Source organism: Xyrauchen texanus, chromosome 25 (assembly GCF_025860055.1).
Source record: "Xyrauchen texanus isolate HMW12.3.18 chromosome 25, RBS_HiC_50CHRs, whole genome shotgun sequence".
Classification (NCBI taxonomy): Eukaryota; Metazoa; Chordata; class Actinopteri; order Cypriniformes; family Catostomidae; genus Xyrauchen; species Xyrauchen texanus.
In genome coordinates this window covers 35972532-35999825 of record NC_068300.1, presented here as the reverse complement: position 1 = coordinate 35999825, position 27294 = coordinate 35972532, and the positions used below count along the sequence as shown (strand labels likewise).

The 27294-nt window shown below is 40.2% G+C and overlaps 1 protein-coding gene across 3 annotated transcripts in view; it reads left to right on the top strand.

The window, feature by feature from the left end:
• The window catches only part of LOC127619084 (microphthalmia-associated transcription factor-like), a 53396-nt gene that overhangs the window by 14382 nt on the left and 11720 nt on the right, over window positions 1-27294 (top strand). For 2 of the 3 annotated variants that reach the window (XM_052091831.1, XM_052091829.1), the window contains exon 2: window positions 9030-9273. In XM_052091831.1, coding sequence (XP_051947791.1) covers window positions 9030-9273 — 244 coding nt within the window. Of the gene's footprint in view, window positions 1-109; window positions 246-9029; window positions 9274-27294 lie in introns of those variants that run through there. The other variant, XM_052091830.1, reaches the window with a different exon arrangement.

The window sequence follows — 27294 nt, the reverse complement described above, 5'->3', positions numbered from 1 at the left end:
GCAGCAGTGTTGTGTGTTTACCACTCTAGGCTCATGTGTGACCGCACAGTGTGTACCTCCTCATGTACCCCCTACATGGGGATTGGCTGTGGTGCCTTCACTGCTGACACACTCCCAGTGCTGCCGAACCAGCTTGACTCCTTTAGCTGTACAAGGGCGTGCAGTAAACCTTCAGCATAGGAAATAAAGATGGAGGCTCTGAGTGTCCATGCGCAAAGACCCTGTGCTTTTCACTTCAACCGCTTGTGAGTACCTGTGGTGGAGTGACGCTGGACTGTGTGTGTTGAGATTGGGTGTGTGTATCGGTTGAGATGGGACAGTGTGTTTGTTTGGGTGAGCAATAAATAAAAAAACCTGCCGAGACTATAAATATCCCATATGCCCGGTAACTTAAGGTTAGAATCAGTGTGAGGTGAGAGTCATACTGCCCTTGATAGCATTGTAGTATATTAGCAGACATCTGAATCACTTGAGCTTGTGTCTCAATTTGTTTTTGAGGTTGACAATTCAGCAGTTTTGAATGTAAATGTTTTGTTTTTATTTGCTGTTATCATTGGCAATTCATCAGTTCTGAATATAAATTTGTTATGTTTTGAGATTGAAAATTAATGCAATTTTTTTTTGTGTTTTGTTTTGCTTTGCTTTGTGTTTTTTTCTTCTTCTTCAATTTAGCTATTCTGAATGCAAATTTGATTTCAAATCAGTAGTAAATGGGGTTCTCTGGGATGGTTGCAGTGGTTGTGGACGTCGGGGGACAGATTGTTGTCTGGGGTCATCAGATAGGGAATTGGATGCTGGCCCGCTGGCAACCAGGGGAGATTTGCAGTGCATATGGGAGGAACTGGAGGATTTGGAGAGTTGTGGTCGGTGGGGCAGCATCCAAGTTGATGGAGTTTCTGAGCATGGGGAAGGCCCGAGATGTGGTGGGGTTCCTGGACGAGTTCTTCCCGGGTGTGCTCAGCATGGTGGGCTGTGGGCTGGAGGTCGGGCGGGCTCGCGGGGTCCCAGCTCGGGGATCCGCAGAGGGGGACAGCATTTTCCAAGTTCTGTTCCAAGACTTTGCGAATTCGACAAGAGAGAAACGTTAACAATTCAGGGAATCCATGAATCTCTTACATTAACAGAAGGACGCTTTTGCTCTGATGTTTCCGGCCAAACTGAGAATAGATACCAAGGATGGCCGTAGAGAATTTACATGCCCACAGCAAGCTTTGTCCTACATAAAGACATTGGAGTGAGAAAGCCATTTGGTGATTTAGTGGCTGGAATTTGTTTTGTGTTGTTTGTGGTGTTCATTTCTGCGGGACAGCTTGTGGATGAATCTGCTCGTTTTGGGTGCTTATGCCTCTTGTTAGCTGGAGTTGGTTTTGTGCAATATTTGTGCAAAACAATCTTCACTCTGACAGACAGAGTTTTAACATTTCTGTCATGGTCTGTTTTTATTCATCATACTTGCATTTGTTTCAGTTCTAGTGTGACATTTAGGGGGATATAGCATCTATTATAATTGTATATACACGATAGTGAATATGTGAGAGATATTTTTCAACTCCCCAAGTGAGTCTGGTGAATCAAAGGACTTCTGGCTTGAAAGTTCTACCTGTCAATCAACCTCAGTGCTAAAACAAGATTCTTAAACATTGCTACATGCTGCTTTAAAGCGCATTTACATGGATAAGACTTCTTCAGTATGTCTGCTATCAACATGCAAGCAGTGACAGTCTGGCACAGATGAGAAGGACATAGTCTACATCTAAAGCTGAATAATACATCTAGCCTACTCTACTGAAATAACTCTGAATTCTGCACTAAACGTCATGTTTGCACTTACATTAAATCCAAGTATTACCATCAGAAACGGCATGCATGAATTTTTCTCACTTTTTAATCTTGTTAATTTTGTGCGCTTTATCATACAGTAACTGGCAACAGCACGCTGTCATTATGATTGATGTATGCAGTCATGAAATCAAGCAGCCTCCCTTCGACATCTGAATCTGTCAAATGTCGGACAGCATTTGTAATAATTATATATATATATATATATATATATATATATATATATATATATATATATATATATATATATATATATATATATATATATATTATATATATATATATATATATATATATATATATTTATACAAGTCTTATATTGACATAACCTGAAAGGCTGCTCAGCAAGGAAGAAGCCAGTTCTCCAAAATCACCATAAAAAGCCATACTACAGTTTGCAAGTGCATATGGGGACAACAATTTTACTTTTTGGAGAAATGTCCTCTGGTCTAAAATTTAACTGTTTGCACATAATGACCATCATTATGTTTGGAGGAAAAAGGGTGAGGGTTGCAAGCCAAAGAACACCATCACAACCGTGAAGCATGGGGGTGGAAGCATCATGTTGTGGGGGTGCTTTGCTGCAGGAGGGACTGGTGCACTTCATAAAATAGATGGCATCACGAGGAAGGAAAATGATGTTGATATATTGAAGCAAAATCTCAAGACATCAGCCAGGAAGTTAAAGCTCTGTCACAAATGGGTCTTCCAACTGGACAATGACCCCAAGCATACCTCCAAAGTTGTGACAAAATGGCTTAAGGACAAGAAAGTCAAGGTATTGGAGTGGCCATCACAAAGCCCCGACCTCAATCCGATAGAAAATTTGTGGGCAGAACTGAAAAAGCGTGTGCGAGTAAGGAGGCCTACAAACCTAATTCAGTTACAGCAGTTCTGTCTGGAGGAATGGGCCAAAATTCCAGCAACTTATTGTGAGAAGTTTGTGTAAGGCATTCTGTGTGGATTTAAAGTACTTCTATGTTTAGGGTCATTGTCCTGCTGCATCATCCAACTTTTACTGAGCTTCAGTCATCTTGACTAGACAGCCACTTCTAGGGAGAGTAGCCACAGTACTAAATCGTCTCCATTTATAGACAATTTGTCTAATTGTGGATAGATGAATATATAAGCTCTTCGAGATAACTTTGTAACCCTTTCCATCTTTATGCATAGCAACACTTCTTGATCGTAGGTCTTCTGAGATCTCTTTTGTGAGGCATGGTCCACGTCGGTAGATGCTTCTTGTTAATAGCAAACTCAAAATGTTTGAGTGCTTTTGTAAAGGGATTAATGGAAAGGAGGAGGCGAGAACCGGCTTGACAATATAAATGACATTTAATGAAATAAAAAGACTCAAAAACACACAGGGCATCTGCCACTCCTCCACCCTCTAACGGACGACAGCCGCGCCTCCCCGGGTGGATCGGAGGCAGTCCTCCGGCCCCTGGCAGACTGAACGCCCCGCCGCGTTCTCGGTGAACAGAAGGGGTCTCCCCCGCCCCTGGCAGATGTTCTCCCTCTCCAGGTGCTCGCGGTCTGCGGTCCTCTCTTGATCCCGCCGCGTTTAGCGGCTGGTAGGGGTCTCCCCTGGCAGCGGCCCTGACCACTCCAGGCAGTCAGCTAGGAGCCCCTTCTCCCCTCGCGGTCGGAGGCCGTTCCTCCGATTCCAGGCAGCCGGGCTCCTCCATCCCCACAGGAGTCCACAGCTAATCCGTTGGGTTGATGGTAGGGGTGAGAACTCCACTAAGGCACATCCCTCCTCCTTCCCGGTTCTTCGGCACCAGTGTAAAGGGATTAATGGAAAGGAGGAGGCGAGAACCGGCTTGACAATATAAATGACATTTAATTAAATAAAAAGACATACACACAAACACACACAGGGCATCTTCCCGTAAACTCTCTCTCTCGCACCACCGTCAGCAGTTGGCCTTTATCCCTCTCGGAGGCTTGATTAGCCTGATAAGGGGCTGGGTGTGTAGAATCACGACCCGGCCCCGCCCTCTGCCCTGTCACCGCTTTTTATAAGTAAAAGTAGCTCTAACCCACACCTCCAATCTTGTTTCATTAATTGGATGCCAGGTTTGCCAATTCCTGACTTTAATTATCTTTTGTTGACATCATTAGCCTAGAGGTTAACATACTTTTTACAACCTACACTGTGAATGTTTGAATGACGTTATCAAAATGTACTAGAACAAAACAATAATTTGTGTGTTATTAGTTAAAACAGAATGTGTTTGTTCAGTATTGTAACAGATTAAGATGAAACCAGATTTTAAGACAAAATTATACATAAATACTGGTAATTCCAAAGTGTTCACATATTATCTTGCCACTGTATAAACCTTATGGTTAGACACTGGTGTAGGGAACATAAACCTATTAGTGCATTATGTAGTGCACTATTAGTGTTCTCAGATCTGTTTATTGATTACAAAAATAACAACATTAGTATTTGGAGAGTTGACATGCTACTGTATGTACACCATCTTAAACAATTTTACCTAGTTTTTTTCTACTTCATTAGTATTAGTAGTGCTTTTGTATTAGATGTGTATTATTGCTGATATGTAGGCTTAGGGATTGGAACAAACCCCTTACTTATAAGTATTAAACTTGTCTTTGGTGCATTACTTGTCCCACACTTTTTGTGCCAAGGACACGATTGATACTTCAAATCATTTGGCTTATTGAGGAGAGGTGTTCAAGTACTTTTATGAGCAATTAGACTTAGCAAATTTGAATTTTCACATGGATGATAAAATGAGCAAAGAAATACTATAGAGTTCAAATGAAGAAGAGACCTGAGCAGCTGGACCAGAAAATCAAAGAAAATTTGGGATGGCTATTTTGACTTGGGTCAGTATGCAACCATCTAGCAACCCAATTACCCAGTGTGTGCCAATCATTGCTTCTTTGCTGCAGTTTGTCCAAGTTATGATTCAATAGTGCCTGACGACCTATGATCAGTTTTTAAAATGAGGAACCATGATGCATCAAAGACACGCGAGTTAGCCACTGCTGACCCAGAATCAATGTCTCTGCATTTCTTCTTTCGGTCCCCTCTTCTTCTTTTTCTATCACCGTATTTCATGCAATAAACGAATTGTAACTGATAGATAAGTGTAAAGACTTTACAGACCGTAGTGAGGGTAGATGCCATTTTTAATTGTTTGTGAATGAAAATGAGCCTGTGAGGGATTGAAGTCAAATATGTTTAATAGGTTATACTAATGTGTGTCATTCGACTGATGAATTATTGAAAATTCATCTTTTCAAAAACTTCTAGTGGAGAAAAAAGATTGACATGAAATATCGCATCTTCTCTAAATATATGGTGTTAGATTCCTGTTTGCAGTACAATTCAACCATAAAACACTCAGTAGGCAATGCACAGGAATATTATTTTAGCCATTTTTCTGAACAGTACACTCTAAGTGTACAAGTGTACAATTGAAGAAACATGTTGAATTTCAAGATTCAAGTACAACTGTTGCTGCTACTTAAAGTTGTTTCAGCTTTGATGAACAATGGCCTATTGATATTTCAGTCAGAAACAGAACTGGAAAGATGTAGACAATGAGATTACTTGTGTTTAAACCACAATGCTAAGCGAGTGCTGTAGACGTGCATTCAACAGGGCCAGACTGGCTAATTAGAGCGATTACTGCACAGCTGGATTGGCTGGCTGCTCAGCGGAAGACGCATCAAAAGGATCAGCCGCCGAAGAAGGCCTAATCTCGACAGCTTCTGCACAAGCTGATCGCTGGTGTTTCTGGTCGGGAAAGCGCACCGTTTGGAGCGAACAGTTCCCCAATTGACTGCTGAAGAGAACTGAAAGTGGACGAGGGAACGTTGTGTAAGTTCCTCTGCATTTGGAGCTACAACAGGAGCATTCGGATCTTTGCGGTACTCTGATCGCTGGGTGGAAAGGGATGGCGAAATAGTGGGAGGAAAACTCTGTTTTTGAGAAAGACAATGTAAACAGCCACATGAACTGTATGATCAAAACACCAGCTGATGTAGAGGAAGTGGAGGTCATCAAACTCATAGGTTGAATTTCTTGCATTAAATGGGTTTTAACCTTCACATGTTGTTTTTTGGTTATGAGCCTGAGATTTATTTAAATCTTAGACAGCTACAAATAATTAAAAAAAAAAACAAACAAAACAATAATGTGTTTTATATTGTAACATTTATATTTTATTTTAAGTTATACCATACTAATATATATATAAAATATAAAAGTTACTTTTTAATCTGATTAATGTATTATTCTAAACTAATAATCAAAATAGTTGAGCTGTTTGAAAATTGTTGTTATGATTCATTAGGTTAAATAAGTGTCATGAGGGTCCAGCTCAGTTCTGTGATCAATACATACACATCAACAATCACTGCTTACTAACCTGCTTAACTTTACAGATGTTGGTTTGTTATAACAGTATCTGTAGATAAGTCAATTACACCATTGGAAGTACTTGTGAAATATGTATGAATAGTGTAAATACCTATCCACTTAAATAAATCAACTTTGTTGGAGCCATGACCTAGCGGTCAGTAGGCATGCTTCAACATATTGATTTGTTGTACGAGTCTGAACTTGTGTCATTTGCCGATCCAATTTCTCAGTTTTTTGCACACTTTTTTTTTGTCTGGTCTACTTTACCATGAATACAAATTGTAAAATGTTCTAAGGCTGCAACTAATGATTCATTTGATGATCGATTCATCTTTGATTATTTCTTCCATTAATCGATTAATCAGATAAATAACTACATTTCCTGTATTTTATTAAAATGTTATTTTTTTAAGAAACAAATTATAAATGGTGTAAGGATTTGGTTTGGTTCACTGTACTGAACGATTCTACAACAAAATTTAGAACAAAGCTTGAATCAAGTAGTTATGTTTGATTTTTATTATTATTACTTTCAAGATATATGCAGAACCGTTATTTTCTTTTACTTGTATAACTTAAAAGTGCTGTTCATTAAGGCATAAAATGATTCATCAGGGTTGGAGTGGGATAAATGAATCAGCCCAGCTGAGGGCAATGGTGACACCATTAAGTAATGTAAAGTATGTAAACAGTATATATGTATATATATATATTAGGGCTGTCAATCAATTATTTATAGCAGCATGAGTGAATTTATAATCAAATTAATTACGTGGTGTCCCGATTAATTAATCACATATACAAATATTAGCTGAGAAACCCCAACATATTACAATAATTCAATATATATTGATGAAATAATTATACAGAGTTATCTTTAAATATTTAAAAATGATATATATATATATATATATATATATATATATATATATATATATATATATATATATTAATAAAAATTCAAAATATTCAGATAATTAAAATGCATTACATTCTTGTGGCAGAAGAGTTAATCATTAATAAGACAATACAAAAAGTGGCTTTAGAATACAATCTATTGTTTACTACCATATTATTGATCATAACTCAATCATTGATTGAGATTGACAGTTCACAGCAATCCATTTCACAAGTGAATTTGTCAATCAGTTGGAGATTTATTATGAGGGCTTGTTTAAGGACCTGCTAATGTACACCTGCGTCAGACATGCTCGTGTAGTGTCTCGTGTAGTGTCTCAGGTGCGTTGCGCCATAAAGATAAACGTTTTAGTTCACTGTGTCAAGTTAAATATATTTAATACTTAGAACACATCTTGAGATCCCTTAGTTCAAATTTGCGCTCCATCAAGTGTTTTTAATGCAAGAATGTAACGCATGTTTGTGTGGTGCTGCTGGATGGTGTTTTTCTTCACTGTATAAAATGCGCATTGCCTCACAGCTGAAATTTCACTTACTGCCCTCTGGAGTAAACAGGTGGTACTACAAGCTTGCATTTCTCTGGAATCTTCCTTATTATGGTCTGTGGACATTGCGATTAATGGCGTTAATATTTTTTTATGTGTTACTTTTAATAAAACTAATCGCACCGAACATGTTAAATCGACAGCCCTAATATATATATATATATATATATATATATATATATATATATATATATATATATATATATATATTATTTATTTTGTGGTGGGCATGAATGTAAAGTAATGGATGGACAGATATGTCTCAAAAGCCTGTTGTATCATATTTGATAAATTAATTTCAAAGGGGGTTTTAAATAAAATTATTTACAACATTTTAATGAAGCACAAGTTGATATATTCAGCAAATACTCATTTCAAAATATCAATAACAATATAATCATTACTGTCACTTTTTCTTTATTAAAATTTAGAAAAAGATTTCAGCAAAGATTTCACATAAAAAACGAGTGCATGCATTTTTATTGTGAAAATATGTTACAGTATTTTTCCATCAAGAAATGCCCAGAAACATCCACCAGGTGGCTGCAGACATCTAGTACATTCCAGACAACAGGATGTTCAGCAAAATTTTGATTATGTTGATTCAAAGGCTTTAGAAAATAGCATATCAAATTTGATACTGCCGGCGTTATAGGGTTAAGTTATGAGTAGCTTTCAAAGTAGCTTTCAGTTTTAAAGTAGCTTCCCCAACATTGCTATCAGGTTGCTATGATATCCTGGTTGTTTGTTATGGTGTCTCTAGCTGGTAGCCAAGATGTTCTGTGTGGTTGATACTGTAGGTGCTTGCTTACTGGCCAAAAAAGCCCACCCCCATGTCTCTGTGATATTCTGGTGTCTATGTATGGCATGGGTCCCTCCTTCAAACAAGTCAAATTTTGACACGTTTTATCTTCCACTTGGCATTAATCACAAGTTTTATCTCTAAGAAAAGAAAAGGACACATCTCCTCAACAAGTCGTGTGATTTCAGGTATCATTCATGTCCGTAGCACAAGCGGTGCGGAACAAGTTACAGTCCAAAGTGTAATACCTATGGCTTGAACAAACCACTAACCCTAAGTATGAACAACAGTAATATTGATGATCGCCTCTGAGTTTTTCCCAAAAGCCTCCATGTTACCAAATCAGCTCCAACCCTGTGGTCATGATCATGATGCTTCCTAATGAACTATTGAGATCTCGAAATAATTCAATTACCCAGGACAAACACTTTTCCATGACAGAGCCCCACTTTCTTGCCTTGGTCAATGCTCTAGCTCTAATCTCTCTCCCTTTCCCTTTTTCTATCTATCTGTCTGACTGCAGTAATCCATCTGAGCAGCAGCATGGCTCGTCTAAGCCCCCGCTGGGAATGTCGGCCATGACCTCTCGTATCCTGCTCCGGCAGCAGCTGATGCGAGAGCAGCTCCAAGAGCAGGAGCGGCGTGAGCAGCAGAGACGGCAGAACGCAGTGTACGGCCAGCACTCCATCACCCAGAGCCCGGCCATCAACGTCAGCGTGCCCACGGGCCTGACCAGTGCCACACAGGTGCCCATGGAAGTGCTGAAGGTAACACAGCCACATAAGAAACATCTTGATAATGACAGTACTTTCAAAATGTTAATTTGTTGCATGCTGCGATCATACTAGAGGTGCTTAATGGGATAATGCTCTACTTTTCATTTCATGGCAGCATAAAAAGCTTAGCATAAGATATATATAAATGTTATATAAGGCTGATATGAAGGTTTTAAAGTTTGACCAATGGAATTGGTGGGATGTTTGAGAGATCTGTTTGGCTAAGAGTTAAACTCTTTATTTTCAGTTCTGTTTAGTGCCGCTAGTGGCAAAGAAATTACACTCTTCTGCTTGAAGGTTAAAAGTGAATTCTCTAATGACATCACATTATGAACCCGTTTCCAGTTCTAATGCTGCTTTCCATTCAATTTGGAAAGTCGGAATTTACAACTTCCTACTAGAAAAAGTGCAATGGAATGCCTTTTGACATCGGATTTCAACTTGAAAACACGTGCAGAAATCTTCAACTCCAATTTCGCCGAGATGCAGGTGCGTCTCATCATTCAAAAATGTAGGAAAAATACAGATTTAAAGGGTGGTCCCACTACATTTCTCACTCCGTTCACTTCCATTCAAACTTCCATTTAATTACATCTGTAGTTACACTGTTAACCATACCCCTAAACCTAACCCTAACCCCAACCCTAAACCTAACCATCAGTGGAGTAACCATTTATTTTTAGAGAGAAAATTCTTAGAGGGAAAATTATTTTCATGTTTTGACTGTGCTGGCATATCATCTTTTGACCGTTCACTTCAACTTGAACTTGAGTCTTTGTCTTCTCAAGCATGTCTGATTATGATACTGTCTGTGCGGGAGGGGAGGGAATGGAGTGGAGTGGGTATGGGACAGTGAAGTGTGTTAAAACGCATATGGGGATTATCTTTCCCAAGAGAATTCCTCTTTAATGCATGCTGTGCTTCCAGCCTCTTGGAATTAGCCATCTTTAATCCTATTTGCTCAGCTACATTCAAAATCTTTTCATAGCTTTGATTCCTCGTTAGTCTGTGGAACTAGAGACTGTTACTGATTTTCTGTGCTATTGTGCACAGACTGTGATAATTACGTCAAAATCGCCTTCACCCCAAAGGACTCATGCTGCTAATTTCACTCGGTAAGAGCTGTTTTGTTAAATGTGATAAAAAAAACATTTCAAGGAAAAGGGATTTTTATGGTATCGCTGTCTTTAATCGAGTCGCTGGCACGGGAACCAAGTGCATTAATTGTAGCATCATTCTGTTACTGTATGTGCACTGATCACTATACTATGAATATGTTCTCATGCTTAGTATTTGTTTCATTTTTAGTCATTTAGTAATTAAATATTTTTGGAAATGTTGCGATTTTATCTCACTTTTATACATGTTCAAAATGTTCTAGTGCCGAACTCAAGTTCATGAACTTTCTTATGCTGGTACATTCAGTTGCTTATCCAATGATTTAAAAACTTTGTTTGTTTTACAATTTTCAAAATAATTATTAAAACTTAAATATTTTTTAAGTTACTTACACTAGAACTAGTACTACTTAAACTAGACTTCATAAGCCAATCTCAAAATATATGATAAATACTTACAAAATACTTGTTTGTTATGTGTTACTGGCTTGTTGTAATGTTTCTCCTTTGTGCATACTTTGTTGAAACACCTTCGGGATATTTACTGTATTTCATTCTCTGGTATAAATAGATTTTCACAGTTTTTATCAGATTTGTGATATTTGCTATATTTACATGTGACATTCACGTGTCAACAGAATCACATAAACCAAGACCAGCCATCATGCTAACTGCAGTCTTATCCAAATACTATGGAATTATTATTATTTATATTTTTTCAACAAAAGAAAGACGGTGCTTTTGACAATTATTTTTTGTTGCTGTGGGTCTACTATAAATTCTCCAATGCTACTGATATTTCATAAAGTTCAGTCCACATTTATTGAATAACACAACAATATCGAAAGAAAAAGAAAAGGTTTCTTAAAAAAGATATACAGTTTGAAGTATGTTGTAGGATGTTGCTGAAACCTCGTGGAATCATTGTAGTCATGTTTGAAAAACACGTCCGATCTTAAGTTGCTTATATCAAAGGAAAAATACGGCATGGCATGTTCTCCGTAACCTTAACGTAGTATTTTTGTTCAGTCAGTCATTACTTATGCCAAGCTTATGATGTGCTGGTCATTCAACCCCCTGAACAGCTGTCAACAATTAATACACGCTTCCTTCCATCATAACACACATTTCAGATATTATACAACAAACACTGTCAGTTTGACTTTTTATTTGGTTTCAGCTAAGATTTGTACAATTTCATGCAGTACAGTGCATTGATGGTAAAAGATACAGGGATGTCATAAGTGTATAATGTTTGAGTTATTAATTCTAGGCCTAATAGAGCAATGTAGATGGTTGTTAATATGTTTATAGATAATAGCTGAAGTATTCTTTTGATTTCTTTTCATTGATAATTGAGTAGAGGAAACCGTTTTGGAGATTAATGGTTAGAATTCCTTTCTCCTTTTAGTTTTTGATTTACTGATATGATCTTGAACACCAAAATTGATATTTATATACTTCTTCGTTTAAATTTTAGGTACAACAACAACATATAGGCCTGTTGTCATTTTAAATATACACCAATGAGCCAAAACATTATGACCACTCACAGGTGAAGCATATAATGTTGATCATCTTCTAACAAGGCCACATGTCAAGGTCTGGGAAGATTAGATGGTATGATAACAATCAGTTCTCGTAGTCAATGTGTTGAATGCAGGAGAAATGGGCAGGATTAAAGACCTGCGTGACTTTGACAAGGGCCAAATTGTTATGGCCAGACAACTGGGTCAGAGCATCTGTGAAACAGCAAGGCTTGAGGGGTGCTCCCGTCAGCAATGGTGATTGTCCGATGAGGGACAAAACCACAAACCAGCAACAGGGTATTAGGCACTCAAGGCTCATCGATTTCCAAACTGACAGAAGGTCTACTGTGGCACAAGTCACAGAAAATTTGAATGATGGTTATGGTAGGAATGTGTCTTAACACATAGCAGCAGACCGGTCAGAGTGCCCATGATGACCCATGTCCACCGAAAAAGCATCTACAATGAGCACGTGAGCATCAGAACTGAACCTTAGAGAAGTGGAAGAAGGTTGTCTGGTCCGATGAGTCCTGTTTTCTTTTACATCATGTGGATGGCCGTGTACGTGTGCACTGTTTCCCTGGGGTAGTGATGGCACCAGGATACACTGTGGGAAGATGACAAGCCAGTGGAGGGAGTGTGATGCTGGTAAACCCTGGGTCCGGCCATTCATGTGGACGTCAATTTGACATGTGCCACCTACCTAAACATCGTTGCAGACCAGGTACACCTCTTCATGGCAATGGGATTCCCTGATGGCACTGGCCTCTTTCAGCAAGATAATGCACCCTGCCACACTGCACACATTGTTCTGGAATGGTTTGAGGAACATGATGAAGAGTTCAAGGTGTTGCCCTGGCCTCCATATTCCCCAGATCTCAATCCGATTGAGTATCCATGGAATGTGCTGGACCAACAAGTCCAATCCACGGCGGATCCACCTCACATATTACAGAACTTGAAGGATCTGTTAATGTCTTGGTGCCAGATACCACAGGAATCCTTCAGGGGTCTTGTAGAGACCATGCCTCGGCAGGTCAGTGCTGTTTTGGCAGTACGTGGAGGACCAACAGCATATTAGGTAGGTGGTCATAATGTTTTGTATATCAGTATTAGGTAAGATTGCTCTCATGAAATTTTTTACATTTATTTACACATTAAATACAAATATAAGATTAAGTGGTCAGTTCTCATACTTAAACACAAATAAATAATAATATATCTATACAGATAATCAGTAAGAAAGAAACGTATATAGGTCAAGTATATAGTAACTGATAAGTGCAACTGATTGTGAATGTAATGGTTGAAACATTTTGCAAGAATGCCTTTGATCTGATCATACTGTATTTTCATACATTTAAACCTTTTGAAACGTTGCCCGTGGAAAGGTGTAGTTTTAGAAATTCCAGTTATATAAGAGGTGATGAAATCTTTTCATTTTTTTTTTATGAGAACAAAAATAAGCAAACGATCAAAAGAAAAAGAAGAAGAGAAAAAAAGAAAGACCCAAAGCTTTCAGACTGGCCGTCTCTGACTAGCTTAGCCGCCCTTTCTTAAAACTATGCAAAATTAGCTTAGGTGTACCAGGCAGAGCTGCTGGACCTTAAAAGTGAAAACATTAAGCTTAGATGAGTTTGTCTAAAGACTGATTGGCCCCTAATTATCCAAGTGACCTTTGAACTTTTTAGAAATAAGTACTGGATCAGGTTTAGGAGGGAGACAAAGGCAGGAACAGTCTTAGCACACACCGAATGCTAATTCAGAAAAGAATGCCTGTAATTAGGAGTGCCGATTTCATTCCACGTCATATTTTACGGCGGGAAGAATGAAAACAATCTGTAGAAAAACAAATTTAGGAACCAATCCAAGAGATCAGTTTCACTATTGGTTATTCACAGTGTTGGGCAAGCTACTCAAAAAGTATAGCAATCTAAGCTAAAAGCTACACTTCAGAAAAAGTAGCATGTTACACTACAAGCTACATGCCAAAAGTAGCTTGCTACAATTAAGCTACTTCATGTTTTTTCAACCGCAGATGCACAAAGAATACTGTCATAGACAAAGCATCTAAAAGACTTATGTATGGTGCAATATGTACTGTATGTGCATGTAAGAAAAACAACAAAAAAACATGTCAATTCATATTTAGACATGCTACTTATACAAACCCATGTGTTCAACATGTAAAGTCACTATTTTAAAATTGTATTTGTGTGTGTGTGTGTGTGTGTGTGTGTGTGTGTGTGAGTGAGAGAGAGAGAGAGAGAGAGAGAGAGAGCGAGAGAGAGAGAGAGAGAGAGAGATTACATCTGGGCAATAACATTGTGATTTCTGATGGTATCAGATGGTAATACCATGCTATGTGATATGCAATTACCACATTTATGTAACATTCTGTATTTACCTGGTGCTTCAAAATACTTCAAAGAATACTGTTTCTTCCATGGTAAATTGATATATGATTACCATATTCATAAACTATTGGTACTTCGAGGTAATTAAAAAAAATACCATGGTACTTCGCTACTTCACACAAGTGTTCTGTGGCATTCAGATTGAATCACAAACCGATTTAGACTGCTTTCCTATCACGTGTGACCAGTTCATTTGAAAGAACTGACTCGGATAAATGATTAATTTGTGATCGGACATCTTTAGTTTTGATTCAAAACTGGCGATAGTTAACACTAGATACAAGGCATGATGTAGCGGTGTAGCTTTTCTCAACGATACACCGCTACCTAGGCAAAAGTATAGCTTCGCTACTGAAAAGCTACTTGATTTAAAAATTAGCAAAGCTACCACCTAGCTACTCAGAAATGTAGTTAAGCTAATAGCTTTGCTACTTGTAGGGAAGCTACTGCCCATCACTTTATTCACACACAATATGCCAAAGAAACTGAAACAAAAGATACAAAAAAACTGTTAAACGACACAATGGCTTATGGACTTGTCTCCTAAGGAAGGCATAACTGTACAGCTTCTAGTTCTAGTCTGTGAGATTGGTTTTACCAATGGAGTTCATAAAAGGCCATTCATTGTTGCCATTGTTTTCTCATTATATTATCAACATTAGTTCTTTATAAATCTAAGAACTACTGTATTTCTAGACACTTTTGGACATGATCATTTATTTGTTTATTTTTACTGTTTTTGGTAATTATTGTATTGGCATGCATGTAAACACAGGCATGGGTGCATACAATAGCAACATAAGGACAGATTCTAAAAGCAGACCCTTTTAGGTTTATACTCAATTTGCATGGAATTCATAATTCATTTTTGTGTATTTTGTTTTTGATATATTTTATTAATTATAAGTGCTGTCAGTCAATTACAAATTTTAATCAGGATTAATCGCATTATGAATTTTGTAGTTAATACGTAATATGTAACAATATAATGCTATACTATAATTTTACAAACAAAGCCTTCCACAGTATAAAGATAGAAATGCACTAAAACAGCACCAATTCAAGTAACATTAAACATTTATAAAAGTCTAAGTGGGAAATTGACTTATTGAAAGAACTAGTTTCCCCAATGGTTCCATAATTAATCTGCCGGTAGACTGTGGCTGTCTGCTCTCCTACAGCAGTCGTGAAGCTGCATTCATGATTCGCTTCAGAGTGTCAATTCCAGCATCAAACATGTCTTTGAACTCCACATGAAAAGCGCTTTCACCAAAACGCAGAATGAGACGTTTTTGTCTGCTAGTTAGGACTTGACATACTTCTGTAGTAATTAAAATGTGCCTTAAATAGGCTGAAAAATACTTGTTCCCTATCAATTCAGTTCACTCGACATTGCATTTGAACGCTATGGGGAAAATCCTTTTTCCACAACCTATGATGTTTGGCAATGATGTTTGAGCTCCGCAACTTTAGGTGCGCATTTGCCCTGTATAAGCGGACGTTCAAACATAATTTCTTCAGAATTTCTTCCTTCAAGACCGACATCTTCTCATCTTGATGACAACAGATCATCTCATCTTGATCAGCCCGCTCTTCCTCTTCAACAGACACCCTTCAGCAGACGGGATTCCCTGCAGATGCATCAGGATGTTCTTCCCCTGAGTCCAGCTCCTGCAGCGTAAATGTATCCGACCCCTCTAGTGTTCCAGCAAAGAAGTCTCTCCGCCTCACCGGCGGATCAGGTTCTTCACTCAGCTAGATATCTATCCACTTCCCGCAGCATCAAGGCAGGAGTTGTATACTTTTAATATATATATATTATAATTTCGTCCAAGTGACGTAAGACACACGTAAAAGAGCCGCTTGTGTGTACGTGTCTTTTTAAAGATGTTCCTGTGAGCGACACATCTCTCCATCAGACCAACATGAGAGCTGCGTTCGCTGCCTGGGCCATGCCGAAGCAGCTCTCATGGGGACAGACTGCCCTCACTGTGAGGACATGAGTCTCAAGACGCTCCGCTCTAGAGTTGCCCTTGTTCTGATTCCACCTCCCACGCCCTCCCGACCACTTCCTCTGTGTTAAGTCTCGAGGGATCACATGAGGAAGCACAACAGCGCTGTCTGTCCCCAACGGGAAGAATCCCCCTGGAAGTATAGCATTTATAGGAATCGAGAGCTCCTGCCTTTTTCTATTATGTTTCGACTTGCCCTTCCCCTCCATTCTCGCCTGGAATGAGTCAGATTTTATTGCAAGGTTCTTGCATTGTTTGAATAGCACGCATACCTCGTAGAGACTGCTCGATGCACAATGAAGGCTGAAAAGCTCCTCTCCTACCAAACTCACTCGCCGTGATAACCGCGGGTGATTGGTGTCTATTGTTAGCTCGCTCGAGCCTTTACACTATTAGTGCTGTGCACTGATGTGTGACAAACACTCCACACAAAATGCTTGCATCTTATAAACAGTGGCACCCCTCAACACATGCATGAAACTCGGCACCAACCCGTGCATTACGTGGTCATGTGGTGCGTGTTACCGAGCATTTCTCAGTGTTTTAAAATATGGTAGTGTGCGGTTATACATTCCGGTTCGTGACGTGGCTCTCTTGCTTCAACAGCGTTTTGTCCTCCACAGATCCATCATGGGACATGTCTGTATTACATGCAGAAATCTTGTAATATAAGATGCGATAAAGACTGTTCCGAACTGCCATGCCCACAAAGGGTTTTACAGCTGCTAACTTTTCTTTCAAAAGAAAGGTGCCTGGCTTTGGCCGATTTTAGATCTGAGACACTTGAACAGCACACTTGCAAAATGCCCATTCAAATGTTAACTCGAAAATAAATCTTATTGCACATCTGCCCACATGACTGGTTTGCATCAATAGATGTAAAGGACACGTACTTTCATATCCGAATGTACAGCATCACAGACTGTTCTCGAGATTCACGTTCAAAGGGATAACATATCAATTAAAAACCCTTCCCTTCAGATTGTCTCTGGCCACGCAAACATTCACGAAATGTGTTGATGCAGCGCTTGTTTTGTTACATGTTTGCGAGGAACCTAGACGTGGTGTCCATCACTTCGCTAGTCCTCTTTGTCTAGAGAGCTACTATTCCTTCACCCAGCGGGTGAGCCCGAGCTCCTTATTTGGGTGGGCTACGAGTTATAATTTTATTATAGCTGCTTGGGTATTCCGCTATCCAATTTCCGCACACTAGAAGTCACAAGCACTTCCAATAGAATAAAACCTCCCTCCCTACCTCTGGTTATGAAGGGGTTCATTATTCTGTGTGTATATAGAGGCTGTGACCTCATATACATATTCTTCTAAGTATTTCTAACCTGGTACATTTATGGTATGACTCTACGTAGTGCGGCAAATGCAATGTCGAGTGATCTGAATCGATAGGGAACATCTCCGGTTACTCACCTAACCTCAGTTCCCTGAGATGAGGGAATGAGACATTGTAAAATTTGTCATTTGTCAAAAACTACTATGTCAGAGTTTCGAGGAATGAGCGACGCGTTCTTCATAAATTCTGAAGAAATTATGTTTGAGCGCTTGGTAATATAGGGCAAATGCACGCCTAAAGGGGCAGAGCTCAAACCTCATTGCCAATTACAAGACTGACGTTACGATACAAGGGCTTCAACTAGGTTGTGGAGAAGGGATTTTACCCAAAGCATTCAAATGCAATGTCTTCCCTTCATCTCAGGTAACTGAGGTTACTTGATTAACCGGAGAAGATTTCTATCACAAGTCCCATCTTGGCTTGTTTTATACATCAAATAGCATTAAGAGCTCCTTTCTCCATTTTATCAATGACAGTGAAGCGCTATTATGGTGTGTGTTTCAGTGTAAACATAACAAATCCCTTTCAACCTGTGTTATTGCTGGTTTATGCCATATGAACGGTAAATGTGTTAATTGTGATTAAGAATTTTTTTTTTATTAATCGCATGCTTTAACATGTTATTTCTGATAGCTTATATGTGTTTATTTAATAAATATATGTTTATTTTATAACCGCACAAACACATTTACCTACTTTGACATTAAACATTTTTCATTTTCAGGCTGGTCTGTATAATTTAAATCTTTGTGAGAGCACGCACAAACACAAACGCACATTGTTCTTCACATTTCTATGTACAAAAAAGTACAAATAAGTTTTACCCATCTAAATTTCATTAATAAACTAATTTGTCATGTAAAAAGGTGTTGACAAAGTTTTTCCATCATTTACTGATTATCAATCACTTTCGCCACATTCGGACACCTGCAGCATTATTTTCACAAAATGTTTTGAAAAGACAACAGAGGATTTGTTAATAATTGTAGATCTGAACAGTTTATCAGTTTTAATAATTTGCATTTTAGAAGCTATCCATATGTTGATTTAAAAATAATTTTTAATCCAAACTTGAAATACCATGCATAAACTTTACGTATGATTTCCTATAAATGCTAATGAAGCTAAGCTAACCCCCCCCCCCCCCCCCTCCAAAATCAACTTTCTTTCTTTGAAAAAATTAAATAAAAAAGATGATAGCGTACCAATGATACTCTTGTGTTTGTCAAGTGAAAAATGTTTTATATGCAGCTGTTTGATGCAAGATGATAGTTCAATACTGCACAAGTGAACAATGTGTCTCATTCTTTAAGTCTTTAAGACAAATCTTTGTTAGTTTTCTTTTGCCTTCTTTATATAAATGTCAACTTCTAGCCTCAGGACCCCATCGAATGTTGCTAAACTCTAGATTTGGCACTTGAGCAAGCACAAAATCTGTTATTAAATTATTTTTCATTGACTTACAGTAAAGGGTCAGTTCACCCAAAATGTTTGTCATCGTTAACTTAACTCACCCCAATGACGTCAAAAGATTAAAAAGAGAAGTCCTTTGAATGTGCTTTGCTTAATGCCGGCCTTGGGGCAGAATGTTTATTGCTTATGTTTATTCAAACTCAAAGAAAAAATTCTGGTTGAAACTTTGACTTCCTTGGTTATCTATGCCCCCACCCCCCAGGCCATGCCTCTTCTCTGTCATTTCAAGAGAAAAGAGGGGAAGTCTGCCTGTATACCTACTTTTATTTTACTATATATCACAGACTGTTTCAGTAAAATATTATATAATTGAAAGATTGTTTATTGATCTAACACATTACATGATCTCTGTTTTTTTCACTTATAGCAAATCATTGAGTGAAATTGCCACTGCCTTTAGTTTGAATCTATTTTTAGGTAAGCATTGGTATTATTGCTCTGTTATTATGGACCCTTTTTATACTTCCACGTTCGAAAAGCGGAAGTTGTAATAGTTGGGTAAACTATAGCAGCTATCAGGTAGAACAGTAATAATCAGTGCTAGCATAGTGTTCCTATTTTCACAAATAATTTTTGTGTGTGTGTATAAGTGTGTTTCCATGAATTTCCATAAGATGCTGAACTTTGTACGAGCTCAGTGAGTAACTTTGTTTCCCTGTCTGTCACTCACTTGAAGTTGTGTCAATGTAGTGACACTAGGGGTTCACTCTTGAGAGCCCTAATCACCTTTGCTTTATTCAGAAAAGGCCAAGGAAAATTGGTGAGTGGAATTTGCATGACGCTTTCTGCCCCGGATATATGGGTATAAAAGGAGATGACATGCACCACTCATTCAGACTTGTTCTTCGGAGCCGAGTGCATGTGTGTGTTCATCCCGTCACCTTGCTGCTGGAATTACGGCGCATATCAGCAGTCACCCTCGCACGGTCGAGTGTTGTGCTTCCCCTGGGCGCTTTGGAGACTGAGTCCACAGGTGTAAACAGTGTATTCTAAAAGAGTATATTTCCTCTAAAAGATCTTGCACAAATGATTGCCATCTTTTTAAAGATGTCCTTTCACCTTTGTGCCACTGGGTGTGGCCGTTATCTCTCCCCACCGGATGGCCACGAAATCTGTCTCGAGTGCTTGGGTCGCCAGCGCGGCGAGGCAGCTTTTGTGGAGAGCATGCCCATGAGAACGTTGTGGTCATGTCTCTCTTCCTTCTTTGTGAAGCAGAGAGCCACCGCGGCTGCTTCCTGACCCGATCCGTCTTGGGTTGAAACTCAGACGGCGGGATCGCCGAGCACTGTGGGCGATCTGGATGGGGATATGGGAGCGTTTCCGCCTGCTCCATCCCCACGGTCCTCCAACCCTCCAGCACGCTCGTTCTGCCCGGTAGAGTTTATGAGCTATGCAAGCGGCCCGCCTCAAGGCAAATTTAATGTCGCGTTCGGGGCTTGCGACGAGGAAGAGTTATCAGTCGCAGCAACGGAGGGTGGGCTTCTGCTTTTGGAAGCGGATTAATCTTTTGAGCTCCTGGCCTCGGGCGGTAGAGCTCAGGATGAGGCAGACGCTGAGTTGGCAGCTGTGCTTGCCCGGTCATCTGCGAACAACGGGCTTGATTGGAACCCTCCACCTTGAACGGTTCCTCCAGGTGGCTATGCCCTGCGGGCATAGATGCACCTCCACAGCGTGCTCAACCAGGGGAAGCTCAACATATTCCTTAGCAGCACCACCGTCGACCCTAATTACCCTCGACGGTGGTGCCGCTAAGGGATATGTCTCTCCCCTGGTAGAGCATGCTGTGCCACCTGGAGGAACCGATCAAGGCTCCCCTCCAAGGCATGTACGTTTTCTTCATCATTAGTGAAAAGGCTTACAATGTGGTGGGGGGTGGTTGCACCCGATTCTGGATCTGCGTGCCTTGAACATAGCCTTACACAGGCTTCCGTTCAAGATGTTGACGCAGAAGCGCATCCTGGCATCAGTACATCAGGATTGGTTTGCAGCCATCGACCTGATACTTTCACGTATACATCTTTCCTCAACACAGACCCTTTCTTCGGTTTGCCTTTGAAGGACGAGCAAACCAGTACAAGTTCCTCCCTTTCGGTCTGTCCCTGTCTCCTCGCATCTTTACCAAAGTTGCAGAGGCTGCCCTGGCACTTCTGAGGGAGAAGGGCATTCGCATCCTCAATTATCTTGATGACTGGCTGATCCTAGCTCACTTGCGAGATCTAGTGTGTGTCCATAGGGACCTTGTGCACCTCGACCGAGTGGGGCTTCAGGTCAGCTGGGAAAAGAGCAGGCTCTGCCCTGTGCTGAGCATCACTTTTGTTGGTATGGAGTTGGACTCTGTCACCATGATGGCAAATTGGTGTTCTTCCCATGGGGAAGATCCACAGAGATGCATGGTCGGGTCTGTGTTGTCCTTGTGATGTGATCTTGAGACCACGGCCCGGTTACGTGCTCAGTGTTCCACTACTCCTTTTCAGGATCAGGTGGTGCATGGTGCACTCAGTGTTGGGCTCAGTGCTACATATGTGGTGATTCCCCCTCGGTAATCCCGCATGATGCATTCCACCCCTCAGGTGAACCCTGAGTTTCCCTTGACAGAGCATCGCTCTGCCTTGGCCACAGTTGCTGTGTACCTCTCTGTAGATAGGGTCCTCCCTGTTGCTTCATTCCATATGTGAACTTCCCCATCGATAAGTCCATGTGAGCTATTCTCCACATATTAACCTCCCTCCGGTAGGATGTGGTCTCCTTAGTGCTCTCCCTCCTAGAGAGGGCTGTGAATACACATACACCTCGGCAGTTTTGCGTTTACCCAACTATGACGATGTTCACGAACGTGGATGTGTGAAATGGGTCCATTATTCTACAAACCACTCAGACTGCCTTTGCAACCTCATAGTACTGCCCTAGCAACAATCCAGAGCTAATCCTTTTAGAAATACCTTAGCAACCACCCAGGACACCTTAAAAACCACATACCAGTGCACTACAAACCACTCTTAAAAACCATATACCAATGCAGTATAAACAACTGGGGGGGTTAACTTCCCCTATCCACCCCAGAATCTACGCCTCTGCCTATATACTACAGTCCAGATCATCTCAGCAACCTCATGGAAACTCCCTGGAATCTACTCATAACACCTTAGCAACCACATACCAATGTGCTACAAACCAGACCAGACTACCATGGCAACCTTAGCCAATCTAGTTAAAAATCTAGTTGTGTATATATATTTTTTAAGTGTTTATTTTCTGGGTTAACCATCTGGGTTTTGTGATACACACAGTACTTTTCTTATATAGCAGCCATAAGTAAATTGCAAGTGAATATTAGTGGGTTCCATTTTAGCAATAAGAGTTAAAATTTGTGCTTTGTAGACTTACATTGAGGGGCTTTACGTGCACAAATCTGACAATGTTTAAGGTCATGTAAAGGCCTTAAACATTTTTCTAACAATTTATCTAGTCTCTTCGTGTAGTAGAGATCCTAAAAATGTCAACCTTCAAACTTCAATGTTTTCTAGTTTTTAACATTTTATTTTTGGGTTAAACATTTGGGTTAGCTATGTGTACTTGTTGTTTTCCTCAGAGAATAGTCAGAAATCTAGGTGACAATTTAGCTGTCAAAGATCATGCATGCGTTTCATCTGCCGTTCTCACATTTATAGTGGTAAAAACTAAATAATTCCACTATGTCCTGAATTAGGCAAAATTCTCTAAATAGGATGGAGGTGGGAGACTTTTGTTGCTGGGAGCCAGAGTCAGTCTGAAAGACTCCATTGTTTTAAGTTGATGCTGACGTCAAAGTTGCTACATAAAAGCATCAAGTCATATTTGAAATAGAACAGCACAACATCAATAGTGTTTGTTGTGTCTTGTGCTAATCGGTCAACATGCAAAACTAATCGGTTTGTCACCCACTTTTTTGGCAGATCCAAATGCATTCTTGTTTGCTTAAGTCAGTTTACTAGATAGTTAAGAAGGTGAAGCAGAGTAGATTGGGGTCCTTTCTCACAGTGTTCATTCAAGTGCTTTGTTTTCTAATTATGCTGGAGATGGTTGAATATCATAATTATCAGGTGAGAGTTTAAGTATTTTTGATGCTCATAGTATTGTTATCTCTTTATTAAATTGTTTGCTATTGATTGACCAAAGTAATTGGAACAGTTATTGTGTTTGTTAACAGCAATGTTTCCATATTTGTGCATACACATTGATGGATAATACAGATAATTGTGCTCTGTCAAATACAATAATTTTTTTTATAATAATTATACATTTATACATACATTATACATCTTTATTTATATATGTCAGTAACAGAAGACATGGCAAGAAATTCTATTTAGATACATCTTGACATACAGTACACAAGAAATCTCGTGTGTACTGTATGTCATGGTGTAAATTGTGAGCTGATCATGACAAGTTAAATGAATGTAAAGGTCATTTTGTTCATATGGCTCATAGGGAGGGACTCGTGAAAGATGAATAATTGTGCTATGAATAGAATGGTAGTCTATTTTGGTTTTAAATGACTGTAATTATATATTTATAATTATGTATTACATATTTATTGGAAGTCTTGTAATGTATAAATTGACATCTGATTTCAGGTTTTCATACTTAATACACTTTTGCATATTTTTTTTCCGTATGCCTCTATTTAAGCATCATCCATAGAAACAGCCCAAGCCTCCATTATTGGTTTGGTTATTAGAGCAAGAGAAAGAGTGAGAGATAAACTTTTTTATGATTTATGATCAAGCTGATTTTTTTAACAACATTCATCATAAAATACAATAGAGGGTAACAGGTGCATATTGTGACCACATATAGCTTTAGTACCATGAATGTAGAATGTAAACAGTACAAATTACACTTAATAGAATGCATTATATTTATGGAATATGCAGCGTGGGGCAAATTGCAGCTGCAGCAATAGCTTTGTTTTTTCTATAATGTATACAGTTTAATAAACAGATACAAATACAAGAGGAGACTGGAAAATATAGACAAGCCATACATTGCTGTAATAATTTATTTATTTACTGCATATTCTATCTTTTAAAACAATATTTTATGCTTATAAAGGTTATAATAGCGTGGTATGCGGAAGTCCTTGTCATGTGGCCTGTGAAGTATGCATTAATTAATACATTCTTCCTCTAATATCCATATTTGGCATGACAAATTATAACTTTCTCCATTCATACACAGTATGAAAGTATTTTATGGTGTCTGCTGCTGATGCTAAGCTGATTCTCCATAGTTCTCTGCCCACGCTTTGTACCTCCACTGGAGAGGACATTCCAGCGACCTCGCAAGGCATCGGCACAACATAGAAAGTGGCAGTTACCAGTAATAAACTCATCCGATTGGCATAAGAATCTATGTTGGGAGAGTTCATCGCATCTCATTGGACAGCTACAGACTGCTCAAGCTGGGCAGCCCCCAGCCAGTAAGGTGCTGTCCCGCCATGGCCTGCCTGCTTTACTGGGTACTTGGAGCTTAGAGAACCAACTCGACAAGTAGGCCACAAGCATCACACCAGGCAAGACTAAAAAAAGAAAGAAGACCCCAGCTCTTCGATTCGCAAGCTGGAACATCAGGACCATGTGTCCTGGACTCACCGCCAAATTGCAGCGGATCAACGATGCACGCAAGACTGCTGTCATTGAGAGGAAACTCTACAGACTGAAAGTCGACATTGCCTACCTGCAGGAGACCTGACTGACTGACAGTGGCACCATCAGGGAAGCAAGCTACACCTTCTATTGGCAAGGGTAGTCCTCGGACAAACCAGGGCAGCACGGTGTTGGCTTCGCTGTGAAGTACACGCTCGTCCCCTTCATCAAGCCTCCATCAGGCACTGAGAGCATCCTTGTCCTCCACCTATCAAAATCCTCTGGCCCAGCCAACATCATTGTGTATGCCCTAACCCTCTGTTCTATCCCAGAAGAGAAAGACCAGTCGGATGAGGCCCTGGGTGAAGTGATACCCAGCACAGAAGGACTTTATAGTGTGAGCTGCCCCAGCCATCAACGTAAATGATCAGCGTCTGCTCGAGATGTGCTGCTTCCATGGTCTATGCGTGATAAACACCTTCTTCAAGTGCAAGGAGATCCACCAGGTGTAATGGAGACACCTGTGCTCCCGCCACTGGTACCAGCTAGACTTTGTCATCACCAGATGGGTGGAACTGGCCAGTGTCATCCTCACCCACAGTTATCACAATGCCGACTGCAACACAGACCACTCCCTCATGGCCAGCAAGGTGCGAGTAGCACCGAATTTACTGCCCTAGCAACATTAATTTATTAAAATCTGCTGTGCAAGAAATCCAGAGAAGTCGCAGCAATTCATTGCAACTTGCAGGTAGCTCTCACTTAGGAGACAACTGACAAAAACACCATTGACTCCACCTCTGAGATGCTGTGTACAACTCCGTAGCCATCACTGCCTACGGAAAGGAGCATAAAATGCAGACTGTTATGAGGCTCATTGGGAGGAAATGGAACCTGTGACTGAGGTGAAGAGGAAAGCCCTCCTGGCTTACAAGGCATTGCCTAGCTCGAGTTCACTTGAGGCCCACAGGACTGCTAGGAAAAATGCCCAGCACACTGCCCACCACTGCACAAACACCTATTTGCTAAACCTCTGCAGTGCTATCCAGGCAGCTGCTGAAACTGGAGATGTAAGAGGAATGTATGGGGGCATCAAAAAGGTGACAAACCCCTCAACCATGTAGACCACCCCCTTTAAGTCCAAGTCGGGCAGTCATCACAGACCAAGGGAAACAGTTGCAGTGCTGGGTTGAGTACTACCTTGAGCTGTACTAAACCCAAAACCTCGTCACACACACCGCCCTGGAAGCCATACCAGATCTGACAGTCATAGAGGAGCTAGATGTCCACACCCACTCTGGAAGAGCTTAGCAAAGCCATTGACTGCCTCACTTGTGGGAAGGCCCCTGCGATAGTTGGCATCCTGCCAGAAGTCCTATCACCAAGAAAGCCCAGCAGCGTCTCTACTTTCTTCGAAGGCTGAGGAAAGCACATCTCCCAACCCCCATCCTCACTACATTCTATAGAGGGACTATTGAGAGCATCCTGAGCAGCTGCATCACTGCCTGGTTTGGGACTTGCACCGTTTCGGACCGCAAAGCCCTGCAGAGGATAGTGAGGACAGCTGAGAAGATCATTGGGGTCTCTCTTCCCTCCATCAAAGACATTTACAAAAAACACTGTATCCGCAAAGCAACCAGTATTGTGGACGACCCCACACACCCCTCACACAAACTCTTTACCCTCCTCCCGCCTGGCAAGAGGTACCGAAGCATTCGGGCCCTCACGGCCAGACTGTGTAACAGCTTCTTCCCCAAGCCATCAGACTCCTCAATACTCAGAGACTGGTTTGACACACACGTGTCCTGAGTTGCACTTTAATTACTGTCACTTTATAACTGTCTGCTACCTCAATAACTGCTATGTGCATAGAACACTATCTCATAGTCTGTTATGTTTACATTTTAGAAACTGTCATCTTTTTGCACTACTGAGTACTGGTCGGCGCTGCACTGTCTATTGTCCTGTTCATTGTCAGTAATTTGTTGTACTGTCCTGTACTTTTTGCACATGTTTGCACGTGCACTTTATATAGGTATATATAGGTAGTTTATATAGGTATTTTATTTCGTTGTGTAGTCTCATGTGGTCCTATGTTGGTCCTTTGTTGTTTTTATGTAGCACCATGGTCCTGGAGGAACGTTGTCTCGTTTTGCTGTGTACTGTACTAACTGTATATGGTTGAAACGACAATAAAAACCACTTGACTTGAAGTCCTGAAGAGCAGGAAACTTGCGCTGGTTCAGCCACTGCACAAACTCCTCTGGCTTTACCCCCAGGACATGCGAGACACCAACATTGTCAATTTGTATAAGAACAAAGGAGGCAATAATTACCGGGTCATCTCCCTCCTCACTGTTGTCGGGAAGGCATTCACCGTGTCGCCATGGTGCGCCTGTAGACCCTAACCTTCCGAGTATATCCAGAGTCGCACTGTGGCTTCAGAGCTGGCCGGTCATCTGTAGACATGATGTTTTCACTACGGCAG